This window comes from Antechinus flavipes, chromosome 2 (genome assembly GCF_016432865.1).
Source record: "Antechinus flavipes isolate AdamAnt ecotype Samford, QLD, Australia chromosome 2, AdamAnt_v2, whole genome shotgun sequence".
NCBI lineage: Eukaryota > Metazoa > Chordata > Mammalia > Dasyuromorphia > Dasyuridae > Antechinus > Antechinus flavipes.
In genome coordinates this window covers 335,054,574-335,071,791 of record NC_067399.1, presented here as the reverse complement: position 1 = coordinate 335,071,791, position 17,218 = coordinate 335,054,574, and the positions used below count along the sequence as shown (strand labels likewise).

Below are 17,218 nucleotides of genomic sequence, written 5' to 3'. Positions count from 1 at the left end.
ATTAGACACAATGACATACCGGAATAGATTTGTTTCTAGTCAAAAGAGACAAGCAGGCTCATAGATAAGAAATGTTATATATTCTCCTGAGGTCACTACATTGGACAATTTTGTTTAACTTTTCTGAGATAAAAAAAAGATACCTTTAAGACACTAATGGAAAATGATTGTGGCAAAAAATTAAAGATGCATCAATAATTTTTTTTAAATCCTTAAGTTTTAAAAGTTTGTTTTGAAAAATTATGTTTCTCATGTTAAGAGTTATAAATCTAAATTCTGAGAAAGTGCTCTCTTTATACAATGGAAGTATTATGGAATATATGGAAAAACTAGGATCAATAAAACACAGTTCTCTGAAAATATAAGTAGAAATTGCTACAAAAGTAGAATTTTATTCTTTATAAATAATTTCAGCATGAGGTTTTTCTTTTTTTTTTTTTAACTTTTTTTTAATTAAAGTTTTTTTTAATTTTCAAATCATATGCATGGATAACTTTTCAACATTGACCTTTGCAAAACCTTGTGTTCCAAATCTTCCTCCCCCACTTCCTTCCACTTCCTTCCCCTAGATGGTAAGCAATCCAATATATATCAAACATGTTAAAAATATATGTTAAATCCAACATATCTATGTATTTATAAAATCATCTTGCTGCACAAGAAAAATCAGATCAAAAAGAAAAAATGAGAAAGAAAACAAAATGCAAGCAAACATCAACAAATATAATGAAAATGCTATGTTGTGATCTAGACTCGGTTCCCACAGTCTTCTCTCTGGATATAGATGGTTCTCTTCATCACAAGATCATTGGAACTGGCCTCAATCATCTCATTGTTGAAAAGAGCCATAGCATGATATTTTTCAACAGGAATGTGATTATTAAATAGATTGATCCAATGTTGAAATTTAATCAACTAATCTTTAATTCATTAACATTGCTTAATCTCTTGTATGTGAATATATGCCTACAATCTGGCTGGGTTTTATATCATTTATTTAGACATATTCACATTACTGTGTCTGCTTAGACTGTTTGCTTTGTTTAAAAAAACAAATAAACTATAAAATAAACATAGATAAAATTCTAAATTGGAATTACATCATTACTATTGACCAATTTTCATTGAGACAGATAATTGCTAAATGGATCAAGTGTCAGGCCTAGAGTCAGGAATAAATTTTCATTGTCAATAGATTCATTTGTATATCTATACTAAAATGCCCATGTAAGTTTTCTTTAAGAAATAAATTAATTTTTTCATCCTCAATAGTGATTTCATCCATTCAGGGAACTTCCAATGAGGAAAAATATGTAGATCAGCATGTAGCTATGTAGTAGTTTGAGTTGTATTTGACTCTTTGTGATCCCATTTGGGGTTTTCTTGGCAGAGATGGTAGAGTGGGTGGCCATTTCATTCTCTCATTCATTTTACAGATGGGGAACTGAGGTAAATAGGGTTAAGTGACTTGCCTACGGTCACATAGCTAGCTAGTATCTGAGGCTGGATTTAACTCAGGTCTTCCTGAATCTAGGCTTGGCGTTCTATCCACTATGCCACTAAAGAAACCTCAAGAAACATTTAGTAAATCAGCAAATGTAATGCAATTTAGAGGGTTGCCTGAGAAACTGAAGGTTTAAATAATTTGTCTAACTTAGCAGAATGACTCAGAGATAGGACTTCAACCTTCTTAATTTAGAGCTCTGCTCTCTCAATAGCCTTTCAAATAACTAGTAAATATCAAACATCTTATTGTATAACTTACAAAGAAATCATTTATGTTGCTCCTAATTGTATCCAAATCTTGAGAAACATTAAGAGATTGTTCCTTCCAGTAATTCAGAGTTTGCTGAGCTGATTCCAACCACTTGGTTAATTCATCCGAGTCCTTATTATAACTATAAGAATAACAAAAGGGAAAAAAAACACTCCACAATATGTTCGTTATTGGCTTCCTCATTCTACTATATGCAATATATTTACCTCTCTAATTTAGAAAATGAAATGATCTTCATAGTGTATAACTTTATTCCTTATCCTTTCCCATTTACAAGAAACTTTTTCCTTAGCCTGGTAGATAATATAAAATTTATGGCTCAGGTTCCAAACCCAGATGAGACTAAGATGTTGTATACAACTATTTATTGTAGCTTACTTACCTTAGTTACAAGGACTAAGAAAGAAAAATGGGGATGAGGCAAGAAACATTCTTTTTATTTCTTATCAAATGTGTACAAGAGTATCCACTGAAATGCATAGTGATTAGTGATCTTACATCAATAGAAATATATTTTCTGGGGCAGCTAGGTGGCATAATGGATAGAGCACCAGCCCTGAAGTCAGGAGGACCTGAGTTCAGGTCTGGTCTCAAACATTTAATACTTCCTAGCTGTGTGACCCTGGGTAAGTCACTTAACCCCAACTGCCTTAGGAAAGAAAGAGAAAAAAGGAAATAAAGAAAAGAAAGAAAGGGAAGAAAGATATTTTCCTAACAGTAAAGTTTTGTCAGGGGTCCAAGCCCAGTGATTTCAGTGCTTGGAAAAATACAGATTGGCAACTCATCTAGAACTGAAAATTTGAATGAAATTTAACTGAGAAGTTAAAAGTATTTTGTCTGTTTTGTTATAATAATACAGCTGAGCAGGACATGATGGAATAGACTTGGAATCCCTTCTCCTGGAGAGATGAAGGTTGGTAGATGGCTTGAGCTGAGAGGAGAGCTCACCAAACTGGGTTAGGGGGTGTGTGGATAGTAACTAGCTCACATTGGGAAAGACCAGGTCAAAGAATTATTCCAATGACTCCAGGATCAAATATGTTTGTTGTTATTCAGTCCTCTTAGTTGCACCCAACTCTTTAAGATTCTAGGGCTTTCTTGGTAAAGACAGGTTTATTATTTCCTTCTCCAGGTCATTTTATGGATGAGGAAACTGAGGCAAATGGGATTAAGTGACACAAATAAGTGTCTGTTGTTGGATTTGAACTTATGTCTTCCTGACTTCTTGAGCTCTATCTACTGTATTACCTGTCTGGTATTGAAAGGTCTTCACACAGTCTATCCCCTTTCTACTTTTTCAGTCTTACTTCAGTTGACTCATTCTGCATTCTAGACATAATGAGTTAGCATCTCTCATCTCTATGTCTTTGCACTGACTGGCTGTTCCCCTAGCCTAGAATGCTCCCTTTTACCTTAGCTTCTCAGAGTCTCTTGCTTCCTTCAATATTTAGTTAAAAACATAATCTGGGAAGTTAGGTGAGAAGAGTGGATAAGAGTGACAGGCTTGAAGTCAAGGAGACTGATCTTTCTGAATTCAAATTTGGTCTCAGACACAAGCTATTTAATAGTAACCCTGGGTTAGTCACTTAATCCCACTTGCCTCAATTCCCTCATCAGTAAAATGAGCTGGAGAAGGAAATGGCAAACATGCCAGTATCTTTGCCAAGATGAACAGGAGTCAGACACCACTGAAATGACTGAATAATAATAAGGCAATTTTCCCCAAGTCTAGCAGTAAGAAGCTTCCCCTCTGAGGTTACCTGCTATCTGCTCCATATGCATTTTGTATGTTTATTTATTCATGTGTTCTTTCCCTCATTAGGATAGTTTTACTTTTCTTTGTAGCCCCAACACTAGCACAGTTCATGGAATTATAGTAAGCACTTGATAAATGCTTGTTGATTGATTTAGAGGAGTTTAATGCACATATTATTGAATAGTATTTAAATGATTTGTTGTTAATTTAGTTTAATTTTTAGATGGGGAAGTTGCAGCCTTTATTGATTGGATTATCTTTAGTCAATTTTGACACCAAATTTAGAAAGTACTAGAGGGGATAAGTCACAGTAACACTCCATACAAGGCTGGTTTTACAGGCCAAATCATGGCAGGATATAACATTAATAAAAATGCAATAAAAATCTTGGTCACTGAATAAACATGTATGCAATCCATTATGATCTTTTGAACAGCTGTTTTACAGCCTGATAACATCTCAGGTAAATATAGGTAGGGCAGAGACAGAGGGGGCTAAAATGGACCAATAGCCTAGATTATTTCCTTTCTTCATCTATACAAAATTACATATCAGAAATAAATGATATTTTTGATAAATGATAAATTTTGATAGACAGTTATAATGAGAGGACCTATCAAAGGTAGTTAAGAGAATTTTAAATAAATCTTATAATAGAAATATGGGAATATCTTCAAGATGAGGTAAGTGGGAAAGAAAAGAAGAATACTTAACAAAATTCTGTCATGAGAAAACACATCTTTCTTCCTCTTATATAATGATTCTATATGTTACAGGTTTGTTTTTTTTAAAGGCTTATTGCAATGAATACTTGCTCAGTGAATGTACAGAAGTACCTAATAGTCCCTTCACTTCTTTTTACTAAGGAATTTGTACCTGATTCTGTATGGAAAATGTTCTATGCTACCACATATAGAATCAAATCCACCTCATCCTTTCTGAACATGTGTGTGAACACCTAATTGTTAATAAGGATGACGGAAAAAAATTTGGGGAAGGAGGAAGACTTTCATAATTGAAAATAAAAGTGATAAAGGCTATTATACATTTTCACTCAAAAAGCTTAGGCTTCTGCTTTAAAAGAAATAGAGTAATGGAAGAGCTCATGACCAAACAAGGGATAGAGAGAATCACAGGAAGTCAAGTAGACAGTTTTGATTACATAAAATTTAAAAATAAAACATTTAGTACAAATGAAACCAATGCAGCTAAAATTAAAAGAGAAAAAGATCTGAGAAAAATCTTTGCTGCAAATTTCTCCAAAAAGAGTCTCTTTTCCAAGACATATAAGAAATTCATTCAAATTTACAAAAAATAAAAACTATTCTCCAAAGGGTATGAATAGGTAGTTGGTTATCTAAGGAAGAAATATAGCTTATCAATAGTTATAAAAATGCCCCAAATGAGTAACAGAGATTAAAACCGTTTTGAGGTTTCATGTCATACCCATCAGAATGCAAAATTTATAAAAGATCAACATGACAAACATCAGAAGAGCTATGAGAAAACAGGTACATTAATGATCTATTATTAGAGTTCAGAATTGGTTCAATCCTTCTGGAAAGCTATTTGGAAGAAAGTCTCAAAAATTACTCACCTCTATATATACCCTCTACCTCAGTGATATCACTATTAGACCAAAAAGATCAAAGAAAGGAAATGGACCTATTATGTACAAAATTGTTTATATGCCTTTTTGATGTTGCAGGAAGCTAGAAATCAAAGGGAGGAATTCATCATCTGAGAAAGTGATAAACAAATCATAGTATGTTGTGATAGGATCAGGATTCTCCAATTTTCCTTTATTTGGGATATTTTCCCTAAAAGATGACAAAATTCTTCCTAGCAATTGATTGACTGCTTCCTCCCTTGATGCAGCTTCCTGGTCACCAAAGGTTATAAAAAGTCCCATCTACATGGTGTGGGATACCCCTCTGCCTTTGGGGAACCACATGAATCACTATCTTGTTTCCATATGGAGATGAGAGGAACTGCATCCCAAGAAACTAAGTATTATCGTATTCCTTCTTGTATATCCTCACTGTTAAATACTTTTTTGAGCACCTCATTTCATCCCAACATCAAATCTGAACTAATACGGTGGTGACATTAGGCTCACTATTAAGATATATGAATTTAATGAGATATTATTGTGATATGATAAATAACAAAGGGGATGCTTTCAAAGAAATTTGGGAAGGTTCATATAAACTGATACAAACTGAAATGAGCAAAACCAGGAGAACAACTTGTATCATTAACAACAATGTAAAGACAAATAATTTTGAAAGAATTAAAAACTAATCAATTCAATGACTAATCACAATTTCAGAAGAATGATAATTTTATCCCTTCTGCCAGAAAGATGAAAGACCCAGAATGCAGATCGAGACATATATCTTTTGGACATAGCTAATTTGGAAATTTGTTTTGTTTGACTGCATATATTACAAAGGCTTTGTTTTTATTTTACTTTTCAATGGGAAAGTGGGAATAGAAGGGGGAGAAAACTGATTTCTGTTAATTGCAACAAACAAAATCAAATAAAAAATAAGAAATGGGGCAGATTTTGAGTTAACAAAGATGGGACCCTAGTTTACAAAGAAGGGTTAAGTACTATAGACAAGAACAATTTTGTGAAGGATCAAGTATCCGTTGATTTAAAGGAAACTATTTTTCTCTCAGAGGAACCCTTTAGGGTTATTCCCAGAAGGAAAATACTGATTCCAAAGGCTCAAGCCTCATGGAAATCATATGGCTACCGACCAACAGGACTTCAGTGAAAACAATTAATCTGACCAGTCTATACTAAGCTCAAGAGGCCTTATCCCCAAGTCTCTACTTTCATTCGGAGTCAAAAGCAAAGGTAGCTAAGGACATTACATTTGGACTCACTCTCACTAACTTTATCTCTACAGAGACTAAGAGTAAAATAATAGTCTTTAAAGGTAATATTTCATAACATACACACACTAGCTCAAAAGATAGTCTTGATGTCTAAAAAAATAACAATCTCCTAGATTTTGGTTTAACCTCATGACTCACAGCTATGAGAAGTACATGATAGCATCATTTTTTTTTTTTTTACCCTCTTAAAAATGCTTCTTTTGTTGATTAGATTCCTCATATTCCCATGAAATTAGAGAACTTTATTGAAATTAAAGTGACTAACACCTCTGTACAAGTGGCAAAAAAAAAAAAGAAATGAACTTATGAGAATAATCTTTTTTCTTTTTTTAATATAATAGCTTTATAATACCAAAGAAAATATATAAAAAATTAAGACAGACAAATCTTGGGATGGCAGAATTTCTGAAATACCCTTATCCCAAATAGCTTTTGCAGCTAATGAAACTTTAAGAAGGCATACCTGATTAGATGCTTGAGAAGGGTTTGAAGTCGGTGTAGTTCATGGTCAACTTTTTTGTTTAAAGCCAACCACTGTTCTTCTAGCTTTGCAATCTGGCTTTCCAGCTCAGGACAACTCACAGTAGTCGCTAGGTGTTTTCCTTCACTTGTGGTCTGGTAAAGTTTGGTATGTTTTTCATCTATATTCCTTTTGATTTGCTAAGAAAAGTAAAGTTACAGGATCAGTAAGCTAATTTGTGACTATTTATTGAGGAGCTATTAAATTCTTAGAACTGTGTGGGATATAGAAGAAGAATAAAATCTCTTTTTTTTCTTCAAAAAGTTAAGAGTAAAAGATTATAGTAACATACTGGAAATAACAGAAAAAGCAAACTGTTCTACTATGTTGTACTATTCTACTCATTGTGCAATGCTTCCTCTAAGTGATGCACTAATTCAAGGAAAAGAGTATAATCAGACAAATCTGTAGGAATTGGGAAAGCTTCATGGAAGAGACAATGATTGTGCTAGATCTTTGGAAAAAGAGAAAGGATTTAGACAGGTGAGAAGAAAAAAAGAGAAAACCATTTTGCTTGACAGGAAAAAATGAGAGAGCAAATTCTTTGAAAATTCACAACTATTATATGATTTTCTTTCTTTGACATAAATAAAAAAGGAGATATAAAGTATAAGAGAGCTGGCCATGGAATCAGGAATTCCTTGACACATACTGGCTGTTTGACCCTAATCAGATCATTTTACCTTTCACTCTTCTAGGTAATTCTCTAAATAAGTTGCTGAGAGATTCTTGACTTCATTGATTGTCTATCTTATATCTATACCAATGAAATCTGTAATTCAGCTCCCATAGGGTTGAGGCTTGATTGAAAGAGAGGAAGTTCAGGCAATGAATACAATCTCTATTTCCTAAGTTTGAAAAAGAGGTGAGACAAAAAATAACTTGAGAAGACAGTAGGGTCAAGTGAGGGTTGCTTTAGTTTGTTTCTTTTTAAATACAAAGGAGATTTGGATATGTTCACAAGAAGCAAGGAAGGGAGAAGTAAACAGGGACAAATTGAAGATTAGAGAGGATGATTGCAGTGGAAGATTCAATTGGTTGGAATAAAAAGTACCAAAAGAGAGGTCTTAGAGTGTAGAAGGGTTAACTAAGCAAAAGGAGGAAGAATCAACAATAACATGAAGGAGTTTTGTGATCTAGAGCAAGATCCCTTAAACTTTTCCCCACTCACAACCTCTTTTCACCCAAGAAATTTTTATATGACCCGTGTAGATTTACCGTATAAAATAGGTAGACAAATATTTACTGATAATAAAACAATTTCATGACCTTCATATTCAGTTATGTGATCCCATATGGGGTTGTAACCCACAGTTTAAGAAGCTTTGATCTAGAGAAAGGTAGAAGAGGGAGTTTACAAATGGAGATGAGATCATTAGAATGGGCAAAAATAACAAATAGATACCTTTCTTTCATGAAAAAGGAAAATGGTGGTGAATGTGTTACATTTTAGAGCAGATTTGACAAACTCTTGGATACTTTTAATCTTTGTTCATACCCATATATGAGTTAGAGAGAATATGTTTCTTTCTGGGGTTAATCTACTAAACCTCCTTCTCTTTAGCACAGGGAGGACTCTTACCTTCTTGTCTTTGCACTTATCTTCCTCCTACATGAAATGATCTCACCAATTCTATATCCCTGTTTCCCTGGTTTTCTTCAAGACTAAGTTCAAATCTTACTTTCTATAAAAGGCCTTTTTTAATCTTTTCAGTTCCTAATACCTTTCCCTGAGATTATTTCGGCTACTCTGTATCTATCCAACACTCATTAAGCTCCTGTGTTCCAGGCAGGTAGTAGAGTGGATAGAGTACCCATGCTTGAAGGCAGGAAAACTCAGCTTCCCTAGTTCAAATGTGGGCTCAGACATTTCCTAGCTGTATGATTCTAGGCAAATCACTTGACTTGACTGAGTTTTTTCATCTGTAAAATAAACTGGAGAAAGAAATGGAAAATTATTCCAGTGTTCCTGTAAAGAAAATCCCAAATGGGGTCACAAAGAACCAGAGAAGAATAAAAGACAAAACAAAAAAAATCTCAATTTGTGCCACTGTGCTATACAATTTCAATGCATAAAAAGAGGCAAAAGATAGTCCCTGTTTTCAAGGAGCTCACCATCTAACAACTATATATACCTAGATATTTAAATGTTGTTTAGAGTGTGAACTCTTTGAGGGCAGGATCTGGTTTTTTTTTCTTTTTTCTTTTTTTGTTTCATAGACATTTAGCACAATGTTTGGCACATATTATGTGCTTAATAAATTCTTGTTGATTCCCTGAGTACCTTTTCAGTCTACAAAGTACTTTGTATCCATCATTTTATCTCTTCTATCTGTCATAATAATCCTTTAAAAGAGGGGGTGCAAATATTATTGTTATTTCCATTTTGTATATGGGAAAAATTAAGCAATATAGATTAAATAATTTGATCCAGGTCATATAGCTGGGAAATGTACAGCAAGGATGTGAACTTCTATGACTGTAAATCCAGTTCTCTCTTTTTTTCAAATCACAGCAGCCTAGAATTGGAAGAGATTACAGAGGTCATCTCTTATAATTTTCACTTGACACATGAATCTTCTCTGCAACATTCTTGTCTTTCACTGGGAAATCAAAGCTAGTGTTAGAGCTGCCTACAAATGAAACAGGTCACCTACTTGATATGATGAGTCCTTACATAGTCCTTTGTTTCAATCCTTCCTCTGACTTTATCTTCTATCTTACATAATATTTACTTGTGTAGTACATGTCATATCTCTTTTTAGGTTAAATTCTTTGAAGCTAGAGACAATTCTTTTTTAAATCTTTGGATCATTACCAAAGTCCATTGCTTATACATATCAGGGGTTTAACAAATGTTTGTTAAATTAAATACTTTCTGTTCAGATATTTCAATCTGACTTTTTGTGACCCCCTATTTGGGGTTTTCTTAGAAAAGCTAATGAAGTGATTTGACATTTTCTTCCCAAGCTCATTTTACAGATGAGGAGACTGAGGCAAATAGAGTTCTATGATTTGCCCAGGGTCACATAGCTAGAAAGATGCTGCATTTGAATTTGGTCTTCTTGACGTCAGGCCTGGACTTTATGTACTATATCCCCTAATTTCCCACTGAGTACTTAACTTGATACAATAAACATTTGCTAAATAAATTTCTGCTTGATAAATCTTCAGTGTATAATTCAATGTTCTGACATTAATTGGATAGGTTAAGAGGACCAGAATGTTTCTTTTGTTGGTATAGAGAATTTTGAGATGAGGAAATTCCCTCTACCAATGCAGGTCAACACCTGCACCTAAGATTTAAGAGAGTTGTCTGGAGCAGTAGAAGAAGTTAAGCGATTTGCCCAATATGTGTCAGAAGTGGTACAACTACTTGTCAGGTGTGTTAAAGTGAGGATTCCTCTCATGTATAGGTTGGACTAAATAGCCATCAAAAATTATCGCAACTCTCAAATTTTGTATTTCAGTAATTGGGTTTGAACTCGGGTCTTCCTGGCTTTAATCCACTACATGGTAACAATATGCTGTGCTGTTTTTCTGATGATAATGATAACATTGTAATGCATTTATGTAGGACTTTAAGTTTGCAAAGTGCTTCAGAAATAATATCTCATTTTGTCCTCATACAAATAGGTGTGTGGATAGGTGGAAAGTAGGTGCTATTTTTATTCCCACTGTTGTTGTTGTTTGTTCTTCTTATACAAAGAGAATCATGACATCAGGGAGGTGATGCCATGACATTCAAGGTCACCAATCTGATGCTATTATCCTTCATTACACAGATGAAAAAACTAGAATGGATATAGGGATTTGCTCAAGGTCTCACAACTCGAAAAGATTTCCTCATTTTCTTGGACAAACACAAACTAAATGACATAACTGATAGTTTTAAGAGATACATCCCCTATAGGGAAATAATCATGACATGTCTATTGAAATTATCTCGTTTCAATGTGTCTCTAAATGGATCTATTGTTAAGCTCTAATTCTTATTTACACGATAATTTTGTTGTACATTTGCAAGTTTCATTACAATCATCTTTTTAAATGTACTATGTTTGGGAAAGGTTTGTTTTATTCCATAAATTAAAAATAAAATAAAATTTAAAAATTGTAATTTTTGTAGTCCACAGAATGGTACCTTTCCAGTCCCTCAAGTTAATTGATTTAGTTCAAAAGATCAAGTTTAGTTGAAAATCAGTGACAATGTAATAAAACTGAAAATGTAACAGAGGCCAACTGCTAGATTTCTAGGCCATCTAAACCTCATAAAATGTGGTGATGTCCTTTCACAAGTATTTCTTCTGGAACCTTGCATTTTCAACATGATAAACAGAGCCCTGCTGAGTATGTCTTGCTTTCATTTTTATAATCTGTGCAGAACACAAATCTACTTTTAGCTTAAAAAAGGATATTTGTTGACCATATTTAAATATCACTTCTCAGGTACAAATGAACATTTTAAGGTGAACAAAATCAAAATTTCTAAAGCTTGTGTTTTCAAACTTTTATTTGAGTAAAAGTACCTAATTAAAATTTCTGTTATACTATTAGTAGCAAGATGCCCAAAGCTATACTTATATAAATTCTTAAGTCTTTAATTAATTTTCTTTAATTCTTTCCCCACCAATGTAATTTAAATACAGAAAATGACTCAATGAAACTGGCTAATAGTTAAAAGTAGTGTTTCATAACTTTTTTTAAATCAAGTAATAAGGCATAAGCCTTAGGCAAATTTTTAAGGGATTTTATTACGAGATTTAGAACTGGAAGGGATTTTTACGCCAACCTCCTCATTTTATTTATCAGAAAAGTGAAGTCTCAAGAGGTTGTGACTATGTCTGAGTGTATGATGTGATCTAGAATTCAGTGGATCTAAATGTCAGTACTTATGATCTACATTATAAATAATGTTCTACTGAGTCAAAACAATCCATAAAGTGAATCCACTTTCCAAAAAAGAGAGAATAATCTTATTTTTTGAAAATATAAGCAGAAAAAAAAATACCTGATAAAATGAAATCCTTTCCATTAATCTTTCCTCTGTTTCTTCTACTAGACTTGTGGATGGTAGGGAAGATCCAAGAATTTCCAGGTCTTTTTCAAGGGATTCATAGTTTTCATCAAATTCTTTCCATTCCTAGAGAATTAAAGAAAGTCAAAATTAGTAAGTCTTTTTCTCAGAATGTTATCACAGTAGAAATAAAATTAGTTTTAGAATAAAAATTTTAATAGACTAAACAAGTCAATATCAGTGTTAGCCAGTGTGTAAAGAATACAATGAATCCCTATAAATGCTATTTTTAAAAAAAGTATTTTAAGTATTGTTTTTGTTGTTCTGATTGTGAAAAGTCTTGAATGGCAAAAAATATTTTGAATCTTATTCAATGCATAATAGTCATTGGAGTCATGGGTTGAAAAGCAGAAGATAAAGCAGAGATGGGAAAAACTTAAAATTTTTATTCCTTAAAAAATTCTTATTAAATATTTTATTTTCCTTCTCAATTACATCTAAAAACAATTTTTAACATTTTTTCAAATTGTGAACTCCAAATTTTCTCAATATATTTCCTCCCCATTGAAAAAGCAAGCAATTTTACATGATTTATACATGTATAATCATGTAAAACACATTTCCATGTAAATCACTCTATGAAAGAAAACACAAACAAACAAATAACAACAACAACAACAACAAAAACCCAAGAAAAATGAAGAAAGTAAAGGAAATGTATGCTTCTATCTACATTCAGATTCTACCAGTTCTTTCTCTGGAGATGGATAGTACCTTTCAGCATAAGTCCTAATGAATTGTTTTGTATCACTGTATTGCTGGAATAAATGTTTTATTTTTAATGGAAGATAATTTAATTGCTTCTCAGACAGGATTTTTTTTTTAAAGTTTAAATCCACAAGTTGGTTATATTTGCTTTATTATGCAGAGTTATATTTCCAAAATAGTCATGCCATCAGAATCCACCTTTGCATTAATAATATATGAAGAAAATTTTAAACACATTTTAGAGATATACAAATTTTAAGTTCCTCATATTTAGGAGAAAGGAACAACTTTTAGCAGTTGTCTTCAACTATTCAGTGAATTGTGCTGTATGACCTTTTTTTAAAAAAAAACCTGCTTCCCACTTAAACTTTGATTGTGGCTGGTCAGTTGACATTCATACTATTGTTTCCCTACCATAAATCCTTTCCTCAAAATATAGGTGAGGGGTAGAATGACAAGTTGCCGAACCTCATAAGCACAGGAAAAAAGATTCAGTGAACAGGATCTCGATGAGTATAAAGAATTATAGAAGGCTTCATTACAATTAATGTGCTATAAACTCAGTATAAGAAAAGGTCAATTCTTGAATCTCTTATTTGATAGATCTTTTTCTCACTTCATTGAGTGGCAAGGGACCTAATTGTAATACAGTAATTAAAGTGCTTAGAGAATGAGATATTCTGATTAGCAGAATGTTCTAAGTGCTCTCACCCTGCTTTTCTTTTTCTACTCAAGTTTTTTTTTTTTTTTTTTTTAAAGAAAATCCTTCTAAAATATTCTTTCACTTTTTTGATTTGGTATATCCAGTTTATTTGGTTGCTAAGGTAATGCTGTAGGAGACAACTCAACATGAATTTTCATTGAAGAACACTGAAGACACAGATGTTATAGGAGTTTGGAGTGAATTTTGCAAGGACTGTGATATATCCTGGAGGAAAATTTATTTGTATTTATTTTTTAAACCTCAATGTAAATATTTTCTTTAATTTCTTATATTTATCCCCTTTTTTCCTACTCATGTAGTTCTATCCCAGACCAGGCTGTTATCACCTCTTTCATACATATGCAGGGGTCCTCAAACTACGGCCCGCGGGCCAGATGCAGCAGCTAAGGACATTTAACCCCCTCACCCGGTATTATGAAGTTTCTTTATTTAAAGATCCACAAAACAAAGTTTTTGTTTTTACTATAGTCCGGCCCTCCAACAGTCTGAGGGACAGTGAACTGGCACCCTATTTAAAAAGTTTGAGGACTCCTGGGTTATTGCATTAACCATGATGTAGCAACTATAGTAATATCTCTAAAGCATAGGTCAAATTATGTCATTCCCTTGCTCATAAAGTTCCAGTGGCAACCTTTAATTATAGGCTAGAATACAAATTCTTCACTTATGCTAGCTCCCCAAGAGAATGTAGACTCCTTGAAGGCAAGTATTATTTCTATTTTGTTTTTGGATCCCCACTGCCTACCACAATTCCTGAAACAAATGGTATTATGCTTATTGACTTCACCAAAGATGTTTCCTTGTGGCATGGAGGGGGCCCTACTATTTTAAAGACAGTTCAAGATGAATGCAAGCTTTGGCTGGTTCAATAAAACTGGAAGACTATTTAGTATGGTCTGAGTAAAGACCAGCTGAAATAAATTCAGAAGTTTGTAAATAGCAGGCTAGTTACTAATTGATGAATTCTCCAATTACAATAATGCATGAAACACAGAAAATTACAAATGATCTTCAGTCTTGTGTGAATTCCTTCTAATTCTATACTGATGATGGTAGAACAGTAAAAAAAAGAGAGAATAGGACATAATCTAACATGTTTATAATTTGTAATATCTGTAAACTTCAATTTAACTATTGGTATTCTAAGTGTTAAATCTCTGTCCCATGACCAAAAGTCAGCAAAGTTTTTTGTAGCTGAACTACATAGATATTAAAATTGCTATATGTGAAACCAGAAGGTCTGTGGAAGTTGCAGCTGAAAATTTTATACATGTTTCAGAGAAGTAGATACTTGTTGATTACTTGTTGAAATAAAGAAATTGATTGAGTTGCTTCATAATTTGCCTCAAAAAACAAGAAATATTTTAAAGAATACTAAGTGGCTTACAATAATCATAATGAGAATAAGTAAAAATGAAGAAAAAAGCAAGAAGAACAATATAAAGATGACTAGCTTTTGTGCTCACATTTCTTGGAAAAAATAAAGTAGTAAAATTCAATGAATCTTTTAACAAGATTCTCCAAGGTAAGTCAATATTTGCCACTGTGAAGGTGTACACACACACACACACACACACACACACACACGTGTGTATATATATATATATCTCATTAATACTTATGGGATAGAATCAGGAAGCTCTGAACATGGTGAACATTTCAAAAAATAAAACTACACTTTATTAGTCATGTTACTGACATGCACATTGTATACTAAGATAAGAGTTCAATTTGTAAGTTGTAATCATTTAGAAATGAGAAAAATGTAAGAATAAATTAAATGGACTATGCTCAGAATCACAAAGGATTTCTTGAGCAAAGTCCAAATAAAAGAAGCATAATGTTTGCTAGATTTAGAAATAGAAAGTAGTTGTTCAGTCATTTCAGTCATGTCCAACTCTTTGTGATACCATTCGGGATTTTCTTGGTAAAGGTACTTTAAGTACCTTTTTTTTGCAGCTTATTTTACAGATGAGGCAAATAAGTTAAGTGACATGGCTAGTAAGTGTCCAAGGCCAGGTTTGAACTCAGCTTTTCCTAACTTCAAGGCATTTGCTCTATGTACTGTGCTATGGTCCACAGGATGAATGTCAACAAATCATTTCATGTCTTCCAGCTTTCTGCAGCTTTCTAAGACTTATCTGTCAAGTTGTAGATAGGCTATGATATACATTGTTAAGTTCTGTCATACACAAAAAATACAAAACAACTTGACAGCAACACTATATGAACTCTATATTACAGTAGCACTATACAGTTGTGTATGCTAATAACTATTTTGCATTTTAAACTTTCTTTCCTAAAGATCCAGAAAATTGAAATATGATTTGGCATAGGAACAATGAGTGTTTTCTTGAAGCAGGACCCAATACAACGAAAAGACTTCATTTTGCTTATTCAAGCACAAACATTCTTAATTCATATATGAAAAAAACCCCAACAACTGAAGGACAGTGAAAATGTGAATAAGATATCCTCAATGGATTGGTAGCATTCACAGTTCGAACAGGATTAGAGATTCTGAGTTCTTATTCTTTCCTAATTTTAAACTGTTGCCTATTGATAAATTACTTTCTTTTCATTGATACATCATTGATATAAAATTGGTCATTCTAGGCTCAGTATTAGAAAAATTAATAGTGTAATTTAAAATTTTTTTCAGAGACTTGTGATTTCATTAGTAGAACTCTGATGAGTAAATGATTACCAATGCAGAGCAGTACTTTCTCTACAACATATAACCTTGGGGAGTTATTTAGTCTTGACACAAGTGACACAGCCACGGTGTCAGAACAGGATTTGGGCTGAGGTTTTCCTGGTTCTAAGGCACATTTCCCAGCTATACTACATATTCTCTGTTATGGAATGCACTTATAACCATATCTTAAAATATAGTACTCAGTTACCACAGTAGAAAATTGGCAATATTATTAATAGTTTTGAAGATCAAACTAGTCTTATTTATAGATTCATCCTTATTTAACATCATACCTGCAACAGATTCTCCAGTTTTGTGCCATATTGATAAGCTTGTTGCTCCAGCAATTTTATTTCTTTTACCGTATCTTCCCAAAATTTTTCTTTATTTTGTAATAAACAAGGCAGAGCTTTTTTAGAGTATTCTTGGATCAGAAAGACATCAGCAACAAGCTTTTGGAAAAAAACCTGTGAAAAGCAAGTGTTTTGTTTTTTAGTATTTAAAGTTTGCATTTCTGCTATGTGTAGCTACAATTTACATTTGTATGAAAACGACCCTTAGAGTTTCTGACCATATTTCCCATCTGAAAACAATCTATCTTTTCAAAATTTTAATAGCACTTTGTCTGATTGTCACCATTATGAGTATCTTTCCTCCTAATTAGATTATAATCGTCCTTGCAGCAATTTATGTCATGGCTATCATTATATTCCCAAGACTTAGTACTACAATGCCTTTCACATAATAATACGTTGAACTAAATTATTTGAGCATTAACAACAACACAAAAACAAAAATGTAATCTGACTACAGGACAATAAATCTCTGAACTCCAATTGTCCTTACTACTTAAAATGCTAATCACATATAAAACTGTTCATACTCTTTGATCCACCAATCTCACAAGTGGGTTTGTATCCTAAAGAGATCCACATGTGCAACAATGTTTGTAGAAGCAATTTTTGTAGTGACAAAGAATTAGATATTGAATGGATGCTTATCAATTGGGAAATGGTTGAATAAGTATATTACTATATTATAATACCATAGT

General features: G+C 32.9%; 1 protein-coding gene across 1 annotated transcript in view; it reads right to left on the bottom strand.

The window, feature by feature from the left end:
- Positions 1-17,218, bottom strand: part of SYNE2 (spectrin repeat containing nuclear envelope protein 2) — a 389,516-nt gene that overhangs the window by 95,794 nt on the left and 276,504 nt on the right. Inside the window, exons 79-82 of the mRNA XM_051973670.1 lie at positions 16,461-16,634; positions 11,972-12,103; positions 6,904-7,100; positions 1,766-1,898 (exon numbers count right to left, since the gene is read on the bottom strand). Of these exons, the coding sequence (XP_051829630.1) occupies positions 1,766-1,898; positions 6,904-7,100; positions 11,972-12,103; positions 16,461-16,634 (636 nt within the window). The remainder of the gene's footprint in view (positions 1-1,765; positions 1,899-6,903; positions 7,101-11,971; positions 12,104-16,460; positions 16,635-17,218) is intronic.